The sequence below is a fragment of the Corvus cornix genome, chromosome 28 (assembly GCF_000738735.6).
Source record: "Corvus cornix cornix isolate S_Up_H32 chromosome 28, ASM73873v5, whole genome shotgun sequence".
Classification (NCBI taxonomy): Eukaryota; Metazoa; Chordata; class Aves; order Passeriformes; family Corvidae; genus Corvus; species Corvus cornix.
In genome coordinates, this window is record NC_046356.1 from 4,310,969 (window position 1) to 4,326,674 (window position 15,706).

Below are 15,706 nucleotides of genomic sequence, written 5' to 3' on the forward strand. Positions count from 1 at the left end.
TGCTAGAGCTGCATTCCCTGCCCAGCTCCATTCCCAGCTCTGCCTTTTCCCTGGCATCCCACAAGGCCGGTGTTAATTAGGCTGCTGTTAATTAGGCCGAGCCTCTCCTGACCCCTCCAGAGCTGGCGGGGGCTGACTGGGAACAGGGACGGGAACAAAGGAGCGCCGAGGGTTTCAGAGGGAGCAGCAGGAGAAGGGCTCAGGCTCTCCTGGAATTCCGGCTCTGCTGGGAATTGAGCCGATGGCTGCAGCCGGACCCTCCCGTGCTGGGGTCAGGAGGGGACGGGGCTGGAGCAGATGTGGGATAACCACGGGGAATCCTTGGCTCTCCCTTTGGATCCTGTCTGGTGCAGGAGCTTCTCTGACCCCCTTGGACCTGGAAATCAGCTGGATTTGGGCTTTCCAGGGAGAATTCTGGGCTTCCACCCCTGGGAAAAGCCGTGGGTGTGCAGTGGCATGGAGCAGAGAGAGGATTTATGTGCATTTTATTCTGTGTTATTTAAAGAAAAGCCATCAGTCATGGGTCCTACAGCAGGAGGCAGAGGGAAACTGGGGGTTTGTTGGGTTTCATAGTTTTGTTTTTTCACAGAGCCAAAGAGGGAATTAAACTCCCAAAGTTCTGCCTCGGAACAAAGACTGAGTATCTCCAATATGCTTTTATTTTTTTTTTTTATTTTGAGAAAATGCTTCTTAACTTCCAAGGTTTTTCTCCTCTGGAGCCAAGGTAACTTTTGGGTGTGAAGATCCTGGGCTGGGTCACCTATTCCTTCAGAAATCCATCTTTCCTTCATTGTTTCACGTGAGTTACACTAGAAGCGGGAAAATAATCGGCCAGCAAAGTGCTTTTTACTTAATTTTTTCCCCTGCTGTAGCACACCACCATTTGCCCCCGAAATGAAGCCTAACCCCCGGGCTGAACCCGAATTATCCCCCCGAGCCCTTTGAAGCGAAGCCGCTGTCACTGACGCCTCCAGCCCAAACTCGGGAGCAGAGCCGTCCCCAAGGAAGAGCCCCGGGAATGCCGAGGTGCCAATCGGGGCCGCGTTCGGCGGCTCGGGCTAAACCCAACCTCTCCCCCAGCCCCTCCTCGGAGCCGAGAACTTTTGGCTGAAGAATGTTGGGCTGAGCTACTCCCACCGCTCGCGGTCCCCTCTCGGCGCAGGGCCCTCCCCCTGATTCGGATGAGGCTGTACCTTTTCTCCTCTCCTCAGGAGTGAGGGCTTTAGTCCCTTCTTTTCTGCCCAGATCTCCACTAAACAAAGGAGCTCTGGGCACATCACCAGCTCCAGGACACAAAGGTATTTAACCACTTTCCGCCTCACCCCGGAGCTGCAGAGCTGATTTCTTTCTCTTTATCCATTCCTTTCTCTGTTTGATTGTGTCTTGCACATTTTTTTTTTTTAATTGATTTAATTTGCACACCCACAGGCTTGGCTTGGAAATGTTTTCCTGCTTCCTTCCCAACCGGTTTAAAATCTGATTTTTGGGGGTTGATTCTCTCATTGCTTTCTCAGTGTCTTTCTTACAAGTGGGGTTTGCTGCAATTTCTCAGCGCTGCAAAGAACTTTTGGAGGCTTTTATTCCATTGAAGCTGTGACTCGCTCGCGGGTGTAAATGACTTTTCCATGCCTGTGCGAGCACTCCGGGAATGTCCCGTGTATCGATCATTTGTCAGGCTCTTCATCCCCCCGCGGGGACGGGGATGCAGCTGGAATTCCTTCGCTTTAAATCGCTGGAGTGCAAAACTTTTTGTTCATTTTTTGCCACTTTTTCCCCCCCCCATGTGCCCCGTTCCTCGGGAGCTGCGGGACAGGGAACACTCTGCCTTTTGTGTGGCTGCAGATAAGCGGAGCCCGCGGAGCCGAGCCGGAGCTCTGGGGGCTGCAGGAAGGGCACTTTCTTTGTCTCCCAGCCCTGCCTTTCCCCTTCCCACTCTCCTCATTCACTGCATTTGAAACCTTAGAGCCTGAAAAATTCCTGCCCTCAAGAGCTGAGACATTCCCAGCTGGGACACTGGGAGCAGCGAGGGAAACTGAACTTCTAATTATTTTAAATTATTTTTAAATAATCTTTAGGGATTTTTCCTGGTTTTTTTGGGGTTTTGGTTTTGGTTTTTTTTGGTCAGACACATTTTCTGTCCTGTCTGGGCTGATTCTCGAGGCTGGGCTGGCCCGGGAAAGCTGCAGTGGGAGAGCAGGGGGGACAGTCAGGGGTGGCTCGGGGGCCTCTCCTTCCCCACCCGGGGCCTCTCGCAGCACAGATTGCTCCCACTCCGGGGCACATCCAGGAGGATTCCTCACTCCTGGAACACCAAATTTTGGGGGTCTTGAGGTGAGAGCTGCATCCCGAGCCGCTGCTGGCCGGGAGGAGGAGGAAGGATGGGCTCTGCACAGGCAGAGCTGGGGGATTTGGGATTGGGGGCCCTGCGGATGGGAGGAGGGGGCGCAGACTGTGGGGTGGGATCCTTTTTAGAGCCTTTCCCTTGGGATTTCTCACCTCCTTCCCCCTGATCTCAGCCTTGTCCCCCTGCCTGCTCCCCAGCCCCCCGGGACCACCCACCCTGTCCCAGGGGCCATCCCCAGGACACCCCGATGTCCCCGGTGCCCCAGGGGGTCAGTGCCGAGCCAGAGGCTGTCCCCATCCCAGGGCAGTTGTCCCCTCAGCCGTGGATGAGCTGGGAGGTTGTTTTCCAGCAGCTGAACTCCTGCAATCCCACGGAGCGCAGCAGAGCTGTGGGATGATGGTCCATGAGCAGGATCTGCTCTTTCTTGAAGTTCTCCTCTTGCCTGGAGGACTTTGGTGGCTCTTTGTTTCACCATCAGGAAAATAAATGTGAGGCAGAACCACAACTCTTGGACATCTCTTGGTTTCCAGCTCTTGGGAAAGAAAGATCTGGCAATGCAGTGGTGGGGAATGGCAGTGGGAACACCGGGTGGGATTGTCTGGCCCCCTGGATCAGCTCCAGGAAGGGCTGCCTGGGGTGAGCAGTGACTTCAAAAATGGGAAAGTCCTTAAAAATGTCTCTTTCCCCCTCTTTTCCTTCCAGAAAGGGAACTCCAGGACGGCTCCTTGACACCCAGGGGCTGCTGCCAGAATCCATCCTCCTCCAAGAGCAGCAGGGACCCTGCAGCTGGACAAAGCTCTCGGGGGACTCTCGGAATTGGGGCCACCATGGGGGATTTGTGGCTGGCCAGGCTCCTGCTGGGCTGCACGGCCGTGCTGGTGGTGGCACCAGCCCGAGGACAGTATGAGGGGGACTTGCAGACAGACAGATTTGCAGCCTACGAGGAGAGACCCCCAAACAGAGTGAGGAGAAGGGGCCAGGACTCCCTGCGAGGGTGAGTTTGAGCTCTGTCTCTTTGATAAAGCAGATTTGGGGTTGTTATCACAGCACATGGAGCTGGGCTGGCAGGATTGCCATTCCCTGAGCTTGGGAAGGAGTTGAATCTGCAGCAGGGAAGCTGCTGGCACAGGGAACAGCCAGGCAGGATCCCATGGGAGCAGTGCTGGGCACTGAGCTCCTTTTGGGGTCACAGCGCCTCGGGCTCACCTGCAGGGACTGAAGAGCCCCCACACCCACCCGGTGGGTGGGTTTGTCTTCCCTGGGAGGGTGGGCACCGATTTCCCAGAGAAGCTGTGGATTTCCCATCCCTGGCAGTGTCCCAGGCCAGGCTGGATGGGGCTTGGAGCAGCCTGGGACAGTGGAAGGTGTCCCTGCAGGGGTGGCACTGGATGGGCTTTAAGGTCCCTTCCAACCCAAGCCATTCCATGACCTGCAGTGGTGGCTCTGCCTGTTCTTCCCACGTCACCTGTGGGTTGTCGTTACCCCGGGATTTGCCCCTGGAGTCCCTCTGGCTCTGCTCCTAGGTGCTGTGGCTGTGCTGGGAGGGTTTTGCCCCTGGGTGCTGCTTTGCTCTGGGAAGGGGCCGCACTCAGTCCCTTGGGGCGGCTCCTGCTCACTCCCAGATCCGTGCGAGACCGGAGCCGTTTTCCACCTGAGGAGGGAGTCAGGGCCCAGCAGGAGAGCCCCGGGCTGAGCTCGGCTCTGCTGCTCTAAGATGGTTCCTGGCCCGCGCTGATCCTGGGTTATTTTAAGTGCGTCTGGCTGCAGCTCCTGGGAGCGTTCCCGTGTCAGTGGGCAGGAGCAGAGCGGGATCCACGCGCGGGGCCGGGCTGTGCCAGAGGCTCGGGAATGCTGGAATGCTGCTGGAATGGAGGGAGTGCTCTGCTCCCAGCCCAGCCAGGCCAAAGGGTTGCAGCTGGAGCCCTGGGGATGGAGGCAGCTCCTCCTGGAATTCCAGCCTGCGTGGCCTCGCCTCCTGCTACGATGCCCTTGGAAAAGAGGGACAACGACTGCCCAGGGATTTGGGCTTTTCAAACTCCCCATGTGCATCCCCTGGGATGACCCCTATGGGATTCTGCCCTGCTCATCCTTCAGATAAAACATCCCAAATCAGACAAAACATCCCAGATCTTTGTAGGGTTGGAGTGGATGATCTCCAGAGGCCCCTTCCAACCCCACCCATTCCAGGCGGCTGTGATTAACGGGAATGAAGCTGCTTCTTGAGAAAACCTCTCTCCTCCAGCATTCCCAGCATTCCCACCTTCTCCTCAGTCCCTTCCCCTCCGTGGAAGCCAGGCTTGGCTCAAGGCACCCAATTTCTTCATTCCCAACCCCAGCTCTGGGTTTTCCATCTCCCTCTGGCCCTCCCTCACCCTGGGATGATGCTCTGCCACATCCACACGCTCCCATTGATCCTGGGGCTGTGTGGCTGATTCCTGGCTCTCAGAAAGGATTGGAAGGCATTGATGTGGGCATGGATAACAGGAGGAAAAGGGAGGGCAGAGAAGGAAATAAATATTCCCATTGTTCCCAGCACCCAAAGGAAAAGGCCACTGGTGTCCAGTGGTCTTGGAGCACTCAGGGACTGGAGTGACCAGATCCAGTTGCAAAAATTCCTTACAGTCAAATCCCTTTGACTCCTGGGCAGGCTGAGAAGCCCAAATCCCAAGGGCCCTTAAAAACGAAGGGCAGGTTCTCGAGTGAGAGAAATGGCTCCTGCGACCCCTCCTGCACCTCAAACCCTCACTCAGGGCGGCAACCCCAGACTTGGCTCCGTTCCCGGTGGCTCCGGAGGGCTGGGATCACCCTGCTCCCTCCTTTCCCCTCCTGCCCCTGGAGCCGCTGCTGCAGGAAGAGAACGCCCCTGGGACAAGCACGAGGAAATCTGTGCAGCTGGAACTGGAGCCCACTGAGGGATCATTGTTCCCCTGGCCCTGGGCAGAGCAGGGCTGCTCCCGGGGACGGATTCCTGGTGGGCAGCACAGGGGGAGCTGCCAGGGCTGGAACTGCTGCCTCAAGGGTTCCCAGGCTCCCTGTGGGGTGACCCTGGCCATGCCCTGGATTTGTGTCCAAATCTCTCCTTCCCAGCCCTTCAGCTGGAAATCTCCCTCGTTGAAACCCCTTTTCCAGGCAGAGAACCCCAGTGGGATGAGAACTGGGACGTGTTTTAAATAAAGTCCTACTGGGCTTGGACAGCAGCTGCAGATGTCACCAGCCAGCTCCTGCAGAGCCAAAAATCCCAGGGATTCTCCTGTGGATTCCCCAAAATGGTGCTGATCCCTTGTCCTTGAAACAATTCTGGAGAGCTGCCATTGTGGATCAGCGTTGGGAGGTTGGACTTTATGATCTCAGAGGTTGTTTCCAAATTTAATAATTCTGGGATCATCCCTGGCCCGGCTTCTGCTGCTTTGAGGCCTCAGGATCCTTTGGTGCTGTGGAGTTTCCCTTTGGGCAAAGCAGGTCAGTCCCAATTCCAGGTTTGGTTCTCTCAGAGTGGCCAAAGGAATGAACCAAGGGGGGATTTTCTCGGCACAGCTTGAAATGCAAATAAAGGTTGGGTCAGCTGTTTAAATTTGGAGTTGTTTCACAGTGTGGGCACGTGGGTGACCTTGACAACTGCATTTTGTGGAATTATCTCTTCTCCAAAGCCACACAGGGAACATTTAATCCCATTTATCCATGGTGTCCATTTAACAGCTCAGGACACCACTGCAAATATTTGCTTTGGCTTTGCCTTCACAGACCCCCAGCTTTCCCTTTCAGGGAGATAAACCAGTTTCAGTCTGGGATCTCTGCTGGTCTGAGCCTTCCCTTGGCTCCAAGGCTTGCAGGAAGGAATTTGGATGGAACTGGAATTAAAATCCAGCTGAGCTCAGCTGTGTCCCATGGGCTGGACTGGTACAGTCCCTGGGCACCAGCCCAGGCACTGCCCTGGACACTTAGGTTGCTGTGAGAGGGTCCAAAAATTTGGATGTTGGGTCTGGATGGAGGAAAATGGAGAAATGTTGAGGATTTGCTGTTGGATTTAAGGGTGGAGCAGTGCAGAGTCCTGAGTTTTCTCCTGTGGGGAAACCTTCCCCGGCTTCCTGGACTGGCTGCAGCTCTGGTTATTTGTCTCCTGAAATAATTTGTTTCCCAATGCGAGTTAATCAGAGTTTTCCTTTCCCACACCTTTTATTCCAGCTTCCAAAGCCTTTTACAGTGTTTTCCTGCCATTCCTGGGGCATTTTATCCATGGCAGAAGTGTTTTCCCTCCCCAAAAGCCCGGTGAGGGACAGACACATCCAAGGACTCAAGGGACAGCCACCAACCCCAACAAGATCGGGATTTTCCCCTTCCCTTTGGGCATTTTTTTGCTCCCTCCTGCTGGGTTAATGGTTGGGATGATCCCTGAGGTGTTTTCCAGCCCCAGTGATCCTGGGATTTATCCTTGTCTGTGCCTCCCTTTCTCCCTCCATCTCCAAATCCTGTCATTTCCCACATGGGACAAGAAAACGGAGCCACACCAGAAGTTCAGAGAGAGAAATGGAACTCAGGTGACTTTTTAGGGAGGTTTTTACACTCTGGAAGATAAAAATGCCCAAACATTGGTTCAGTTTCTCTTAATTATCATCCACAAGTGGCACAAACCAATTCCTGTGGGTTTTGTAGAATCCCAGAGTGGTTTGGCTTGGAAGGACCTCAAAGATCACCCAGAATCCACGGAAACCATGGGACTGGGAGGGAGGAGCTGCTCCCAGTGACTCTGGGTGCCCAACACGAGCTGTCCCTGCTCAAGGGCACTTGGAGAGGCCTTGGAAAGAGGCTCCAGCAGTTCAGGCCAAAGGCTGGATGTGTTTCTGCTGGAATTACATTTATATGGAGCTCATTCCCATCCCAGCCTCCTTCAATAAAGGGGAAGTATGAAATAAATGCAAAGCAGGGATTAAATGCAAAATAAACAAGCCTCTTATGCAGCCCAGCTTTCCCAAACAACAATTAATAAACGGATGGGGAGCCGTAAACCACAGCCCAAGCCCGGCTTTAATCTGGCCTTAAACTCATTAAAGGAGAGACAATTTCAAATGAGCCTCTCCTGAAGGGCCCAGCCCTGGCAAATCCCGTTCTGAGGCAGCACTGGAATGGGATTATTGCTTTAATGAACTCTTGAACAGTTTCCAGGAGCAGGAATGTGTGGAACAAAGGGAGAGCAGGGATGATTAGGCTGGGCCGTGCTGGCACTGCCATTTGCTGGGACCTCAGCACTGCCTGTTTGTCCCGGGAAGAATAAAGGCCTGACTTCAAACACAACTCGTTATGTCAAGCCCATTAATTATGAGCTGGCCCCTGCAAGTGAGAAGATGGATGGGGAGAGCACGTTGGGATGTTTGTGGGACCCTGCCCTGGCCCGGGCTGAGGGCAGCACACAGAGGTGGCCAAATTCATTGTGGGGAAAAGGGAACGGGAGCAGCTTCCAGCGGATTTTTGACACCTCCTCATTTTCCACTGGGGAACGGAGAGGGAAATGTTGGAGCTGCAGAACAGGAGCTGAGGGATGCAGGGGGATTCTCCATCCCCTCCCTGAGCTGGGATGCAAAGGAGGGGGAAAGCCACGGGCTGGGATTTGGGGCCACAGGACACAAATGAGCCTGGAGCTGACTCTGGGGTGATGTTACAGATCAAGGCTGGAGCTCCACCACCTCTGAGTGTCCTCAGAGAGGGGCACAGGTGAGTTCCAGCAGCATTTCCATCCAGGTCCATCCCTGACCTTGCAGTTCCACCAGAATCTTAGGAATTAAAAAGGTTTCAAACCCACTGGAGGTGGCACTTGGGGACATGCTGGTGACTGTGGGGGTGGCGCTGGCTGATGATGTCAAAGGTCCTTTCCAGCCTCAACAGTTCCATGATTCTCTGAACCAAGGTGCTCCTCAGAGGCACCTGAAGCTGAAATTTCCCGATTTTTAACTCAGTCCTGGATTTCAGGGAGCCAGATCCCCTCGTTGGGAGGGGAAATGAGCTTTAACTACAATGATTTAAACACTTCAAAAACCAAACCAGTGAAAAGAGCCCCAAATTTCCTTCAGTAAAGGTGCAACTGGAGTTCTGCCCCTGTGATCCAGCCACTTCTGGAGCACATTCCTGCTTCCAGCTCCACGTCCTCCACACGTCCCAGCCTTGTTCTCAGCCAGGGCTGGAATACTACGAACAACACCAGGAACAACGTGAAGGCAGCACTTGGAAACCTCTGACTCGAGACTTTTGTTCCTCAGTTTTCCTTGGGCCCTGATTTATGTTGTGAAATGGTTGATCTTGGCCTCCTGGCCATGGCTGGGTTCTCTTGTTTTTGGCAGGAATCGTGAGGGAGAATATTGGAATGGCAAAGGAATATCTGGCAGAGGAGTGCAGAGGTTATATGGGTTTTGTCTGGAAGTTTTAAGGGCTGTATTTGAAGTTTTGATTTATTTCAGAATTTAAGGGGGGGAAAAAAATGGGAGAGTTGGTGGTGCTGCTTTCCAAATGAAAGTGTGAAGCAGTTCCTGGAAATCAGTTGGATTTTCAGTCTTTTTTCGAAGGAAAAGGTTCCTTTGTGGTCTGCAGGGGTTGAATTAAATGTGCACCAAAAGGGAGATTTTCCTACCATCACTCACAGGAGGCGTGTGAAGAAACTCAGTAAAGGGGAAAAATGCTCTTATGGACAAAGCAAAGGTGGAGAACAAGACTTGGTAGATCCCCCCCTTGCTGAAAAGATATAAACCAGAAAAGGATCAGGATAATGGGGCTTGAGCCTGGCTTTACCCAGAGCAGCTGGAACCCAACCCCTGCACAGCCTTGGCGAGACTTTCCTCCTGTTTTGCTTCGTTTCTTTGATGAAACCGAATAAGAATGATTTTAAAAATTAATTCCAGCTCCCAGAGGTGAGGCCCTGGAAGAGATTTCCCAGAGCAGCTGTGGCTGCCCCTGGATCCCTGGAAATGTCCAAGGCCAGGCTGGAGCACCCTGGGACAGTGGGAGGTGTCCCTGCCCATGGCAGGGGTGGAATTGTATGGGATTGAAGGTCCTTCCAACCCAAACCAGTCTGGGATTTTATGATCCCATGTTTCTACATGCTGAGTTTGGAATATTTTTGTGCTGGAATGTTACACATCCAAATTTCTGTTGGAAGTTCTGAGGCCTGTGGCTTTTCCTCGAGGCGCAGACATTCAGCACCTCTCACCTTTACACCCCAGCTCTTAGGACCAAAAATAATTGGAATTGTTGGGACTTGAATCCATTCCTAAAAGTCCTCAGGAGCTGCTCTGGAGAACCAGGGATGGGTTCCAGGTGGGAGGAATTCAGAACCCCCTTTGCAGGACCTTGGCACTGTCCCTGCATTGAGCAGGGGCAGATCTGACTTTTCCAGGGGGATTTCTGGAATTTTTCCTTTGCAAATTCCTCATCAAACACATCCAGGCCTGGGGGAGCGAGCAGAGAACTCCTCAAAGTGAGAATTCCCTGGAATGAATCCTTGCAGCGTTTACGGGGGGGATCTGGTCGGTCCCAAAGGAGGAGGACACGAATGTGCTGCAGATCCCAAAGTCAGCATTGTTCGGGATCTGTTCCCATGCCCTGACACAATCCCAAATCCCTCTGCTGGGGGAGATGCTTTCCCAGAACCCCCCTGACATTTGGCACCAGTTATTGTCCCCTGGTGATCCCCACCGAGGCCGGGGGGGCTCCAGAGCTGTCCCCACTCATTGTCAGAGCTGATCCCAGGGGTGCAGCAAAAAACCGGGCGCAGACCAAAACCAGAGCAAATCCTGAACTGGGGGAAGATTTCCAGCTCGGATGGAGAGGTGGGATCATTGTCCCTGGAAAACCACAGGCTGAAGTCATCCTCATTCATTTGATTTCACTCTGAATTTCACAATGAGAGAAGGGCTGCGGGGGGGGGGATCACAAATAATCCCCAGAGAAACTTCCCCGTCTCTTCCTTAAAGAAGCTTTTCCACGGATAGCAGACATCCGTCTTTTGGCACTGAAAATCCTCATCATCCTGAAATTCGGGAAAATTTCACTGGTGAAGCAAAAGGTGCCTCTGGATGGTTGGGAAAACCTGGAGTCGATGGCCATTCCCAAAAGTGAACAAGTTGGGAATTGGCTGAATCTCTTCCTGGAGGGTTCGGTTTCTCCCACAAATTTTTCTTAGGATGAGACTTGAAGACAGAAGAACTTTCCAATAAGGAAAGGGACAGGGAAGGTGGGAACTGGGAATTCCGTTCTCCCCTGTCAGAGCGGCTGCTCCCCAAACTGGAGGAGCTGGCAGAGCAGGAGAGAGATCCCGCGGCTCGAGTTACACAGAGAATGCAGAGAGAGAAAGGCAAAATAACTGGGAAATATTGGGACGTTCCCAAAATACTGGCAAAGCCGAATGGATCCCAAAGTTAGGAGAGAGTGCTCGAGCAGGAGAGGGAGGAACAGCTCCGCTGGAATCTGAGCCTGCAGGGATTCTCTGCACGGACTTCCCGCACTGTTTCCCTCCCTCTCCAGCCTTTCCCAGGATCTGGCAGCACCCGCAGGACCGAGCCCTTCCCAGCTCCTTTCCCAGCCCCTCGGCCGCATCCCGGGACTCCCGGGGGCCTTTCCCAGGTTCCTGCAGCCCCATCCAGGTGCCGCGTGTGTCCCGTTCCCTGGGCAGGGGCCGCGCCCCCGGCCCGGCTCCCGCTGGGATCCGGTGTGGATTTGGGAGGGGGCTCCTCCTGCCCACGTTTCACATCCAGCATTTCCCATCCCACGGCTCTGCTCCAGCGGTTTTTGCCTCGTTTCCCAGCTCTCCGCTGGAGGCAGTGCCAGAGGGCAGCGCTCGGTGCCATCCTTTGAAATTCCCGCTGACTCCGTCCCTGTTTATCTCCGTAACCCCCGGGGTTGTTTCGAGAGCACAAAGGCGATGCCGAGCGTTTGTTTTCCCTCTGTCCTTCCTCAGCAGCCCTCTTTTGGTCACAGTCACTGCATTTGCATAATTCTCATTAGCTAATGAGCCCTTTCAGCGGCACTGAAGGTGAGAAGGGACGATCCATCCATGGAAAAACGCTCCAGGACTGCGCCCGGTCTGGGAAAAACCCCCAAGGAGGCAGAGCTGAGAGTGAGAGGGGAAAAAAAACCTCTGTATTTTTAAATTTAATTTTTAATTGAATTTTTAATATATATTTTTAAAATTTTAATTATGTCCTCATCCCTGGCAGTGTCCAAGGCCAGGTTGGACGGGGCTTGGAGCAGCCTGGGATAGTGGAAGGCGTCCGTGTCCCTGGCAGAGGTGGAATTCCATGAGTTTTAAGGTCCTTCCATCCAAACCATTCTGTGATTCCATGATTTTAAGACATCCCTTTTATCCCGACCTTCTTTCTGATGGAAATGAGGGATTCTAACCTGTGTTTCCTGGCACTGAGCAAACTGCTGATAAAAATAAATTAAAATAAAATAAATTTTTAAAAATTAAAAATTAAATTAAATTAAAATAAATTTAAAAAATAAAAAATTGCAAAAGCAAATTTATCCCAAATTTACTGAAGATGTTATCTTTTCCCCCCCTTACAAACCAGCGTTGTCCTTCTGGAGTTATTGCTTTGGAATCTCATTCCCTTCTCCCTCTGGGTCATTCCTGGGACACCATTAATCCCAGCCCGTTCAGAGTGGATTCTCCCCATGGTTTATTTTGAAACTCCGCTAATTTTTAGCAGATGCTCATCAAGGTTCACTTTGGGAGGAACAATTGGCATCTTTTCGTTTCACCCTCCATCTCCCCGGATCCCTGCACGAAATCCTTGGGTGAATCCCTTTTGGGAAGAGGTGCTGTCTGCCCCCTAATTAAAAATCCTCCACTTTATCCATTCCACTGAACTCCCTTCTCTCTTGGTCTGTGGGATTGATGCCACATTCCTCTTCCTCCACTGATTTTGACCAAACCCCTCCAAAATTCTAAATGGGAGGGAATGGAGTTTGGAGGGAGATGTCCCACAGGGAGCTCTTCCCTGCTCTCCTGCAGAGCCTGGATTTATCCAAAGGCACTGGAACAGAGGGAAAAACCCCAAACTGTGTTTGATTTTCAGCCCCAACGTCTGTGGCTCAAGGTTCCACTCCTACTGCTGTCCCGGCTGGAAAACCCTGCCTGGAGGGAACCAGTGCATTGTCCGTGAGTATCCCTTTATCCCTTTATCCATTTTACCCATTTCCCTGCTCCAAGGGAGCTGCCAGCCCTGTGGGAAGGAATTCCCAGCTCCCAGTGCAGAGCTCAGGACGGGGCAGGAGCAGGGATTGTGGGAATGCCCAGCTCTGCTAATCCCGATTAAACCGGGGTGGCTCCAACTGGTCCCAGTTATTTAATTCAGTCTTTAATCCTCTCCTGAGGTGTCCCTTGGCTGTGCCTGCTTGGGACAGGAGGCTTCTGACAAAGTGATTTTGCTGCTGAGGAAGTGATTTCCTGCTTGTTCCCATGGAATAATTCAGCTGGACACCAGCTGATGGTGACACTGCAGACCTGGTGTCACCAGAGGTGTCTCCCAGAGGGAATTTGCATCTTTGAGGGGCCACAGGAGGATGATTGAGATAAATCTCACCTGGACTGGGAGTTTTCCTTGCTATCTGGGCTCTCCAGGGCTGGAGAATCCATGAATCCAGAGAATCCAGGCTGACGTCCTGCATTTCTGCAGGATAAAGGTGTCCCTGCCCATGGATGGGATGGGATTTAAGGTCCTTCCCACTCCTGCTCTGCCCACGGAGGTGCCCCAGGCCCTCCCTGGGTGATTCCTCTCCCGAGGGATGAATCCAGAGCCAGAGCCAGGTCTGTGAATGAGTTCCATGTGCTAATCCCAGTGTCCCTCTGTGCCATCAGCAATCTGCAGGAATTCCTGCGGGGATGGATTCTGCTCCCGGCCCAACATGTGCACCTGCTCCAATGGACAACTTTCCCCCAACTGCGGCTCAGCTGGAGGTAAGGGAATTCTGCTGCTGATCCCAGGGGTTCTGTGCTCTCCCAAAAGGGAAAGGAATCAAATCTCTGCAGTTCTACCCTGAACTGGGCAGAGCCCACAAAATATTCCGTGTTTCAGGGTGCTTTCCCTGAAGGCTTTTCCTGCAGAAATAAACGGGATTTTGGAGTGGCTTAAGGTCTCAGATGGAGAGAGACATCCCAGGAATTAATTTCCCATCAGTGCCCAGCTGCAGAGGAGCCTCTGTGATAAAGTGACCCCTCAAACCCCCAGTCAGGGGGTGCCTGGGAGAGGGAAGTTCCCAGGATCGGCTTCCCAGGTGCCACATTTCGCTCCAGATATCCCTGCGGGTGCCCCGGGAGGCAGCGGAGCCTGCAGCCCTCGGGGGCGGGAAGGTGCTGGAGCCACGAAACTCCGGGAGTCAGGGTCCATGTGGGAGCAATCAGGGAGGAATTCCAGGAATGCCGAGAGCAGTGCATCCATCTGGGCACGGCCGTGGCATTCCCGGGAGCCCGGGCTGGATGTGAGGGGGGAGGCTCCTCTGCGGGGGCTCCTCCAATCTGGAATTCGCTGTTGGGGGCTGGATTTCTGTGGAAAAGCAGACAAATTGTGCATTCCAGAGGCAAGAAAAGCCACTGTGCCTCCTCTGGAATAACAAAGAGCGGCGTTTCCTGCCTGGTTTCCTGCTCCAGGGAGTAAAGATGTTTTAGGAGTGTTCTGAAGGGGCTGTTTAGGTGGAGTAGGGAGTGAGTAGAGACAAAAACCCCACAGCTGATCCCTGGCAGAGCCACTGATCCCTTCCAATAAGTTGTAGGACTAATCCAGTCCAATCCAATCCTGGGAAAAGCTAACGAGGACGAGCTGCCATCCTCCTTTTCCTGCCATTTCTCCTTTCCCTACAACTTTGGCCTCTGCTACCCTGGCAAATCCTGATAAAGCCTTGAAATTCCTGGTTGGAAGGTGTTCTTCTGCATTCCAGATCCACAGGGGACTCCAACAGTGCCAGGCTTGGACACTCTGAGGCTGGACTGGGCTTGGAGCAACCCGGGACAGTGGAAGGTGCCTGCCCATGGAAGGGGTGGAATGGGATGAGCTTTAAGGTCCCTTTCAGCCCAAGCCTGTCGGGGATTCCCTGATAAATCAGAAGGTGATGGGATCTCAGGGATTTTGGGATCATGGCAGGAGTCAGAAATGGGACCTGGAAGAGTCTTTGCCAGTTGGTTGGAAATTTCTGGACCAGGACTCTTCTTGTGTCTGAAGTCCCCGAATTCCTCAGCTCCTCTGAACCTTATCCCAAGCTCCCTGCAGTGCGAGGCTCGGGATGTGCAGGGAGGAGCTGCCCGGGGCCAGCTGTGACACACAGACCCCTCCCAGCCCCCTCTGTCTCCGGGCAGCCTCCCAGATGTGCTGGAATTGCTTTCCCGGCGCTGCCTGAGTGAGGTGAGGGCTGTAGGGAAGCAGATTGCAGATTGGAGCCTTTTCCCAGTAGGAACGGCCTCGTGTCTGGTGATCTAGGCAAGGCTTTGAAGCCTCGAGCTCCGTTTCCTGAAGGATTAAACTCCCATCTAAATTTGGGCTGAGCCCTGGCCGTGGAGCACGAGGAAGACGAGGAGACATCGGGACGGATCCAAACCAGCCCTGGATCCAATGTCCTGCCCCTGTGCCGAGCACTTGGAGCATGGAGACTTCCCAGCCCACCCCTCCCTGCTCCCAGAACTCCCACAAACCAGCAGCAGCCACAGAATTATCCCACTTGGGAGTCCTGCTGCTCCTGGACAGGCGCTTGGCCCCAGCTCTTCCCAGCCTGGAGCTGGTGTTGGAGGAGCCACAGCTGAGCCTCCACTCCCACAAATCCGGCCCCTGGAGCTGCCGGGTCCCGGCCCCTCCTCTCCCTGGCAGCCGGAGCCGAGCTCTCCGTGGGGTTCTGATGTGAATCCACTTTTCGTGTGACTTGCTCCAGCCTCGGGCTCTTGCCTTTGGAGTGGTCGCACCTTCCTGAGGAGGAATGGGCTGTTCCAGGCATTCCAGAGGGAAAGCTGGGTGACCTGGGGTTGTAACTTGGTGTTGAGCCCCAAACCTCCCTTTTTGGGCTGCTTTAATACCAAATTCCTTAAACATCATGGAGTGATGAAACAGTTAAAGCCAACACTTTGTGTCCACAGCAGGATCAAACTTCCAGTTTATTTACTGCTATTGTTTTCCTGCAGTGCCTCAGTCACATCCAGTGGGTCACAATCCAGTGGGAAAGCTGAACTCTCACATGGAAGAATGGAGGATTCGTGCTTTTCTTTCCAAATTCCTTAAAAAAACCCTCTCCCAGTAACCGGATCTTGCCAAGGAGGCCACGTCGTGTTTGCAAAAGGAGGAGAAATGTCTTAGAGTTGATGGTTTTCCCCCACCAGAGAAATTCCATCCCCCCAAA

General features: G+C 53.4%; 1 protein-coding gene across 1 annotated transcript in view; it reads left to right on the top strand.

Moving 5' to 3' along the window:
* The first annotated feature begins 2,259 nt into the window (after nucleotides 1-2,259).
* LOC104697407 (fibrillin-2) overlaps nucleotides 2,260-15,706 on the top strand; it is a 66,949-nt gene continuing 53,502 nt past the window's right edge. The window contains 4 exon segments of the mRNA XM_039566220.1: nucleotides 2,260-2,331; nucleotides 3,047-3,338; nucleotides 12,406-12,488; nucleotides 13,188-13,286. Coding sequence (XP_039422154.1) covers nucleotides 3,172-3,338; nucleotides 12,406-12,488; nucleotides 13,188-13,286 — 349 coding nt within the window. The 5' untranslated portion in view covers nucleotides 2,260-2,331; nucleotides 3,047-3,171.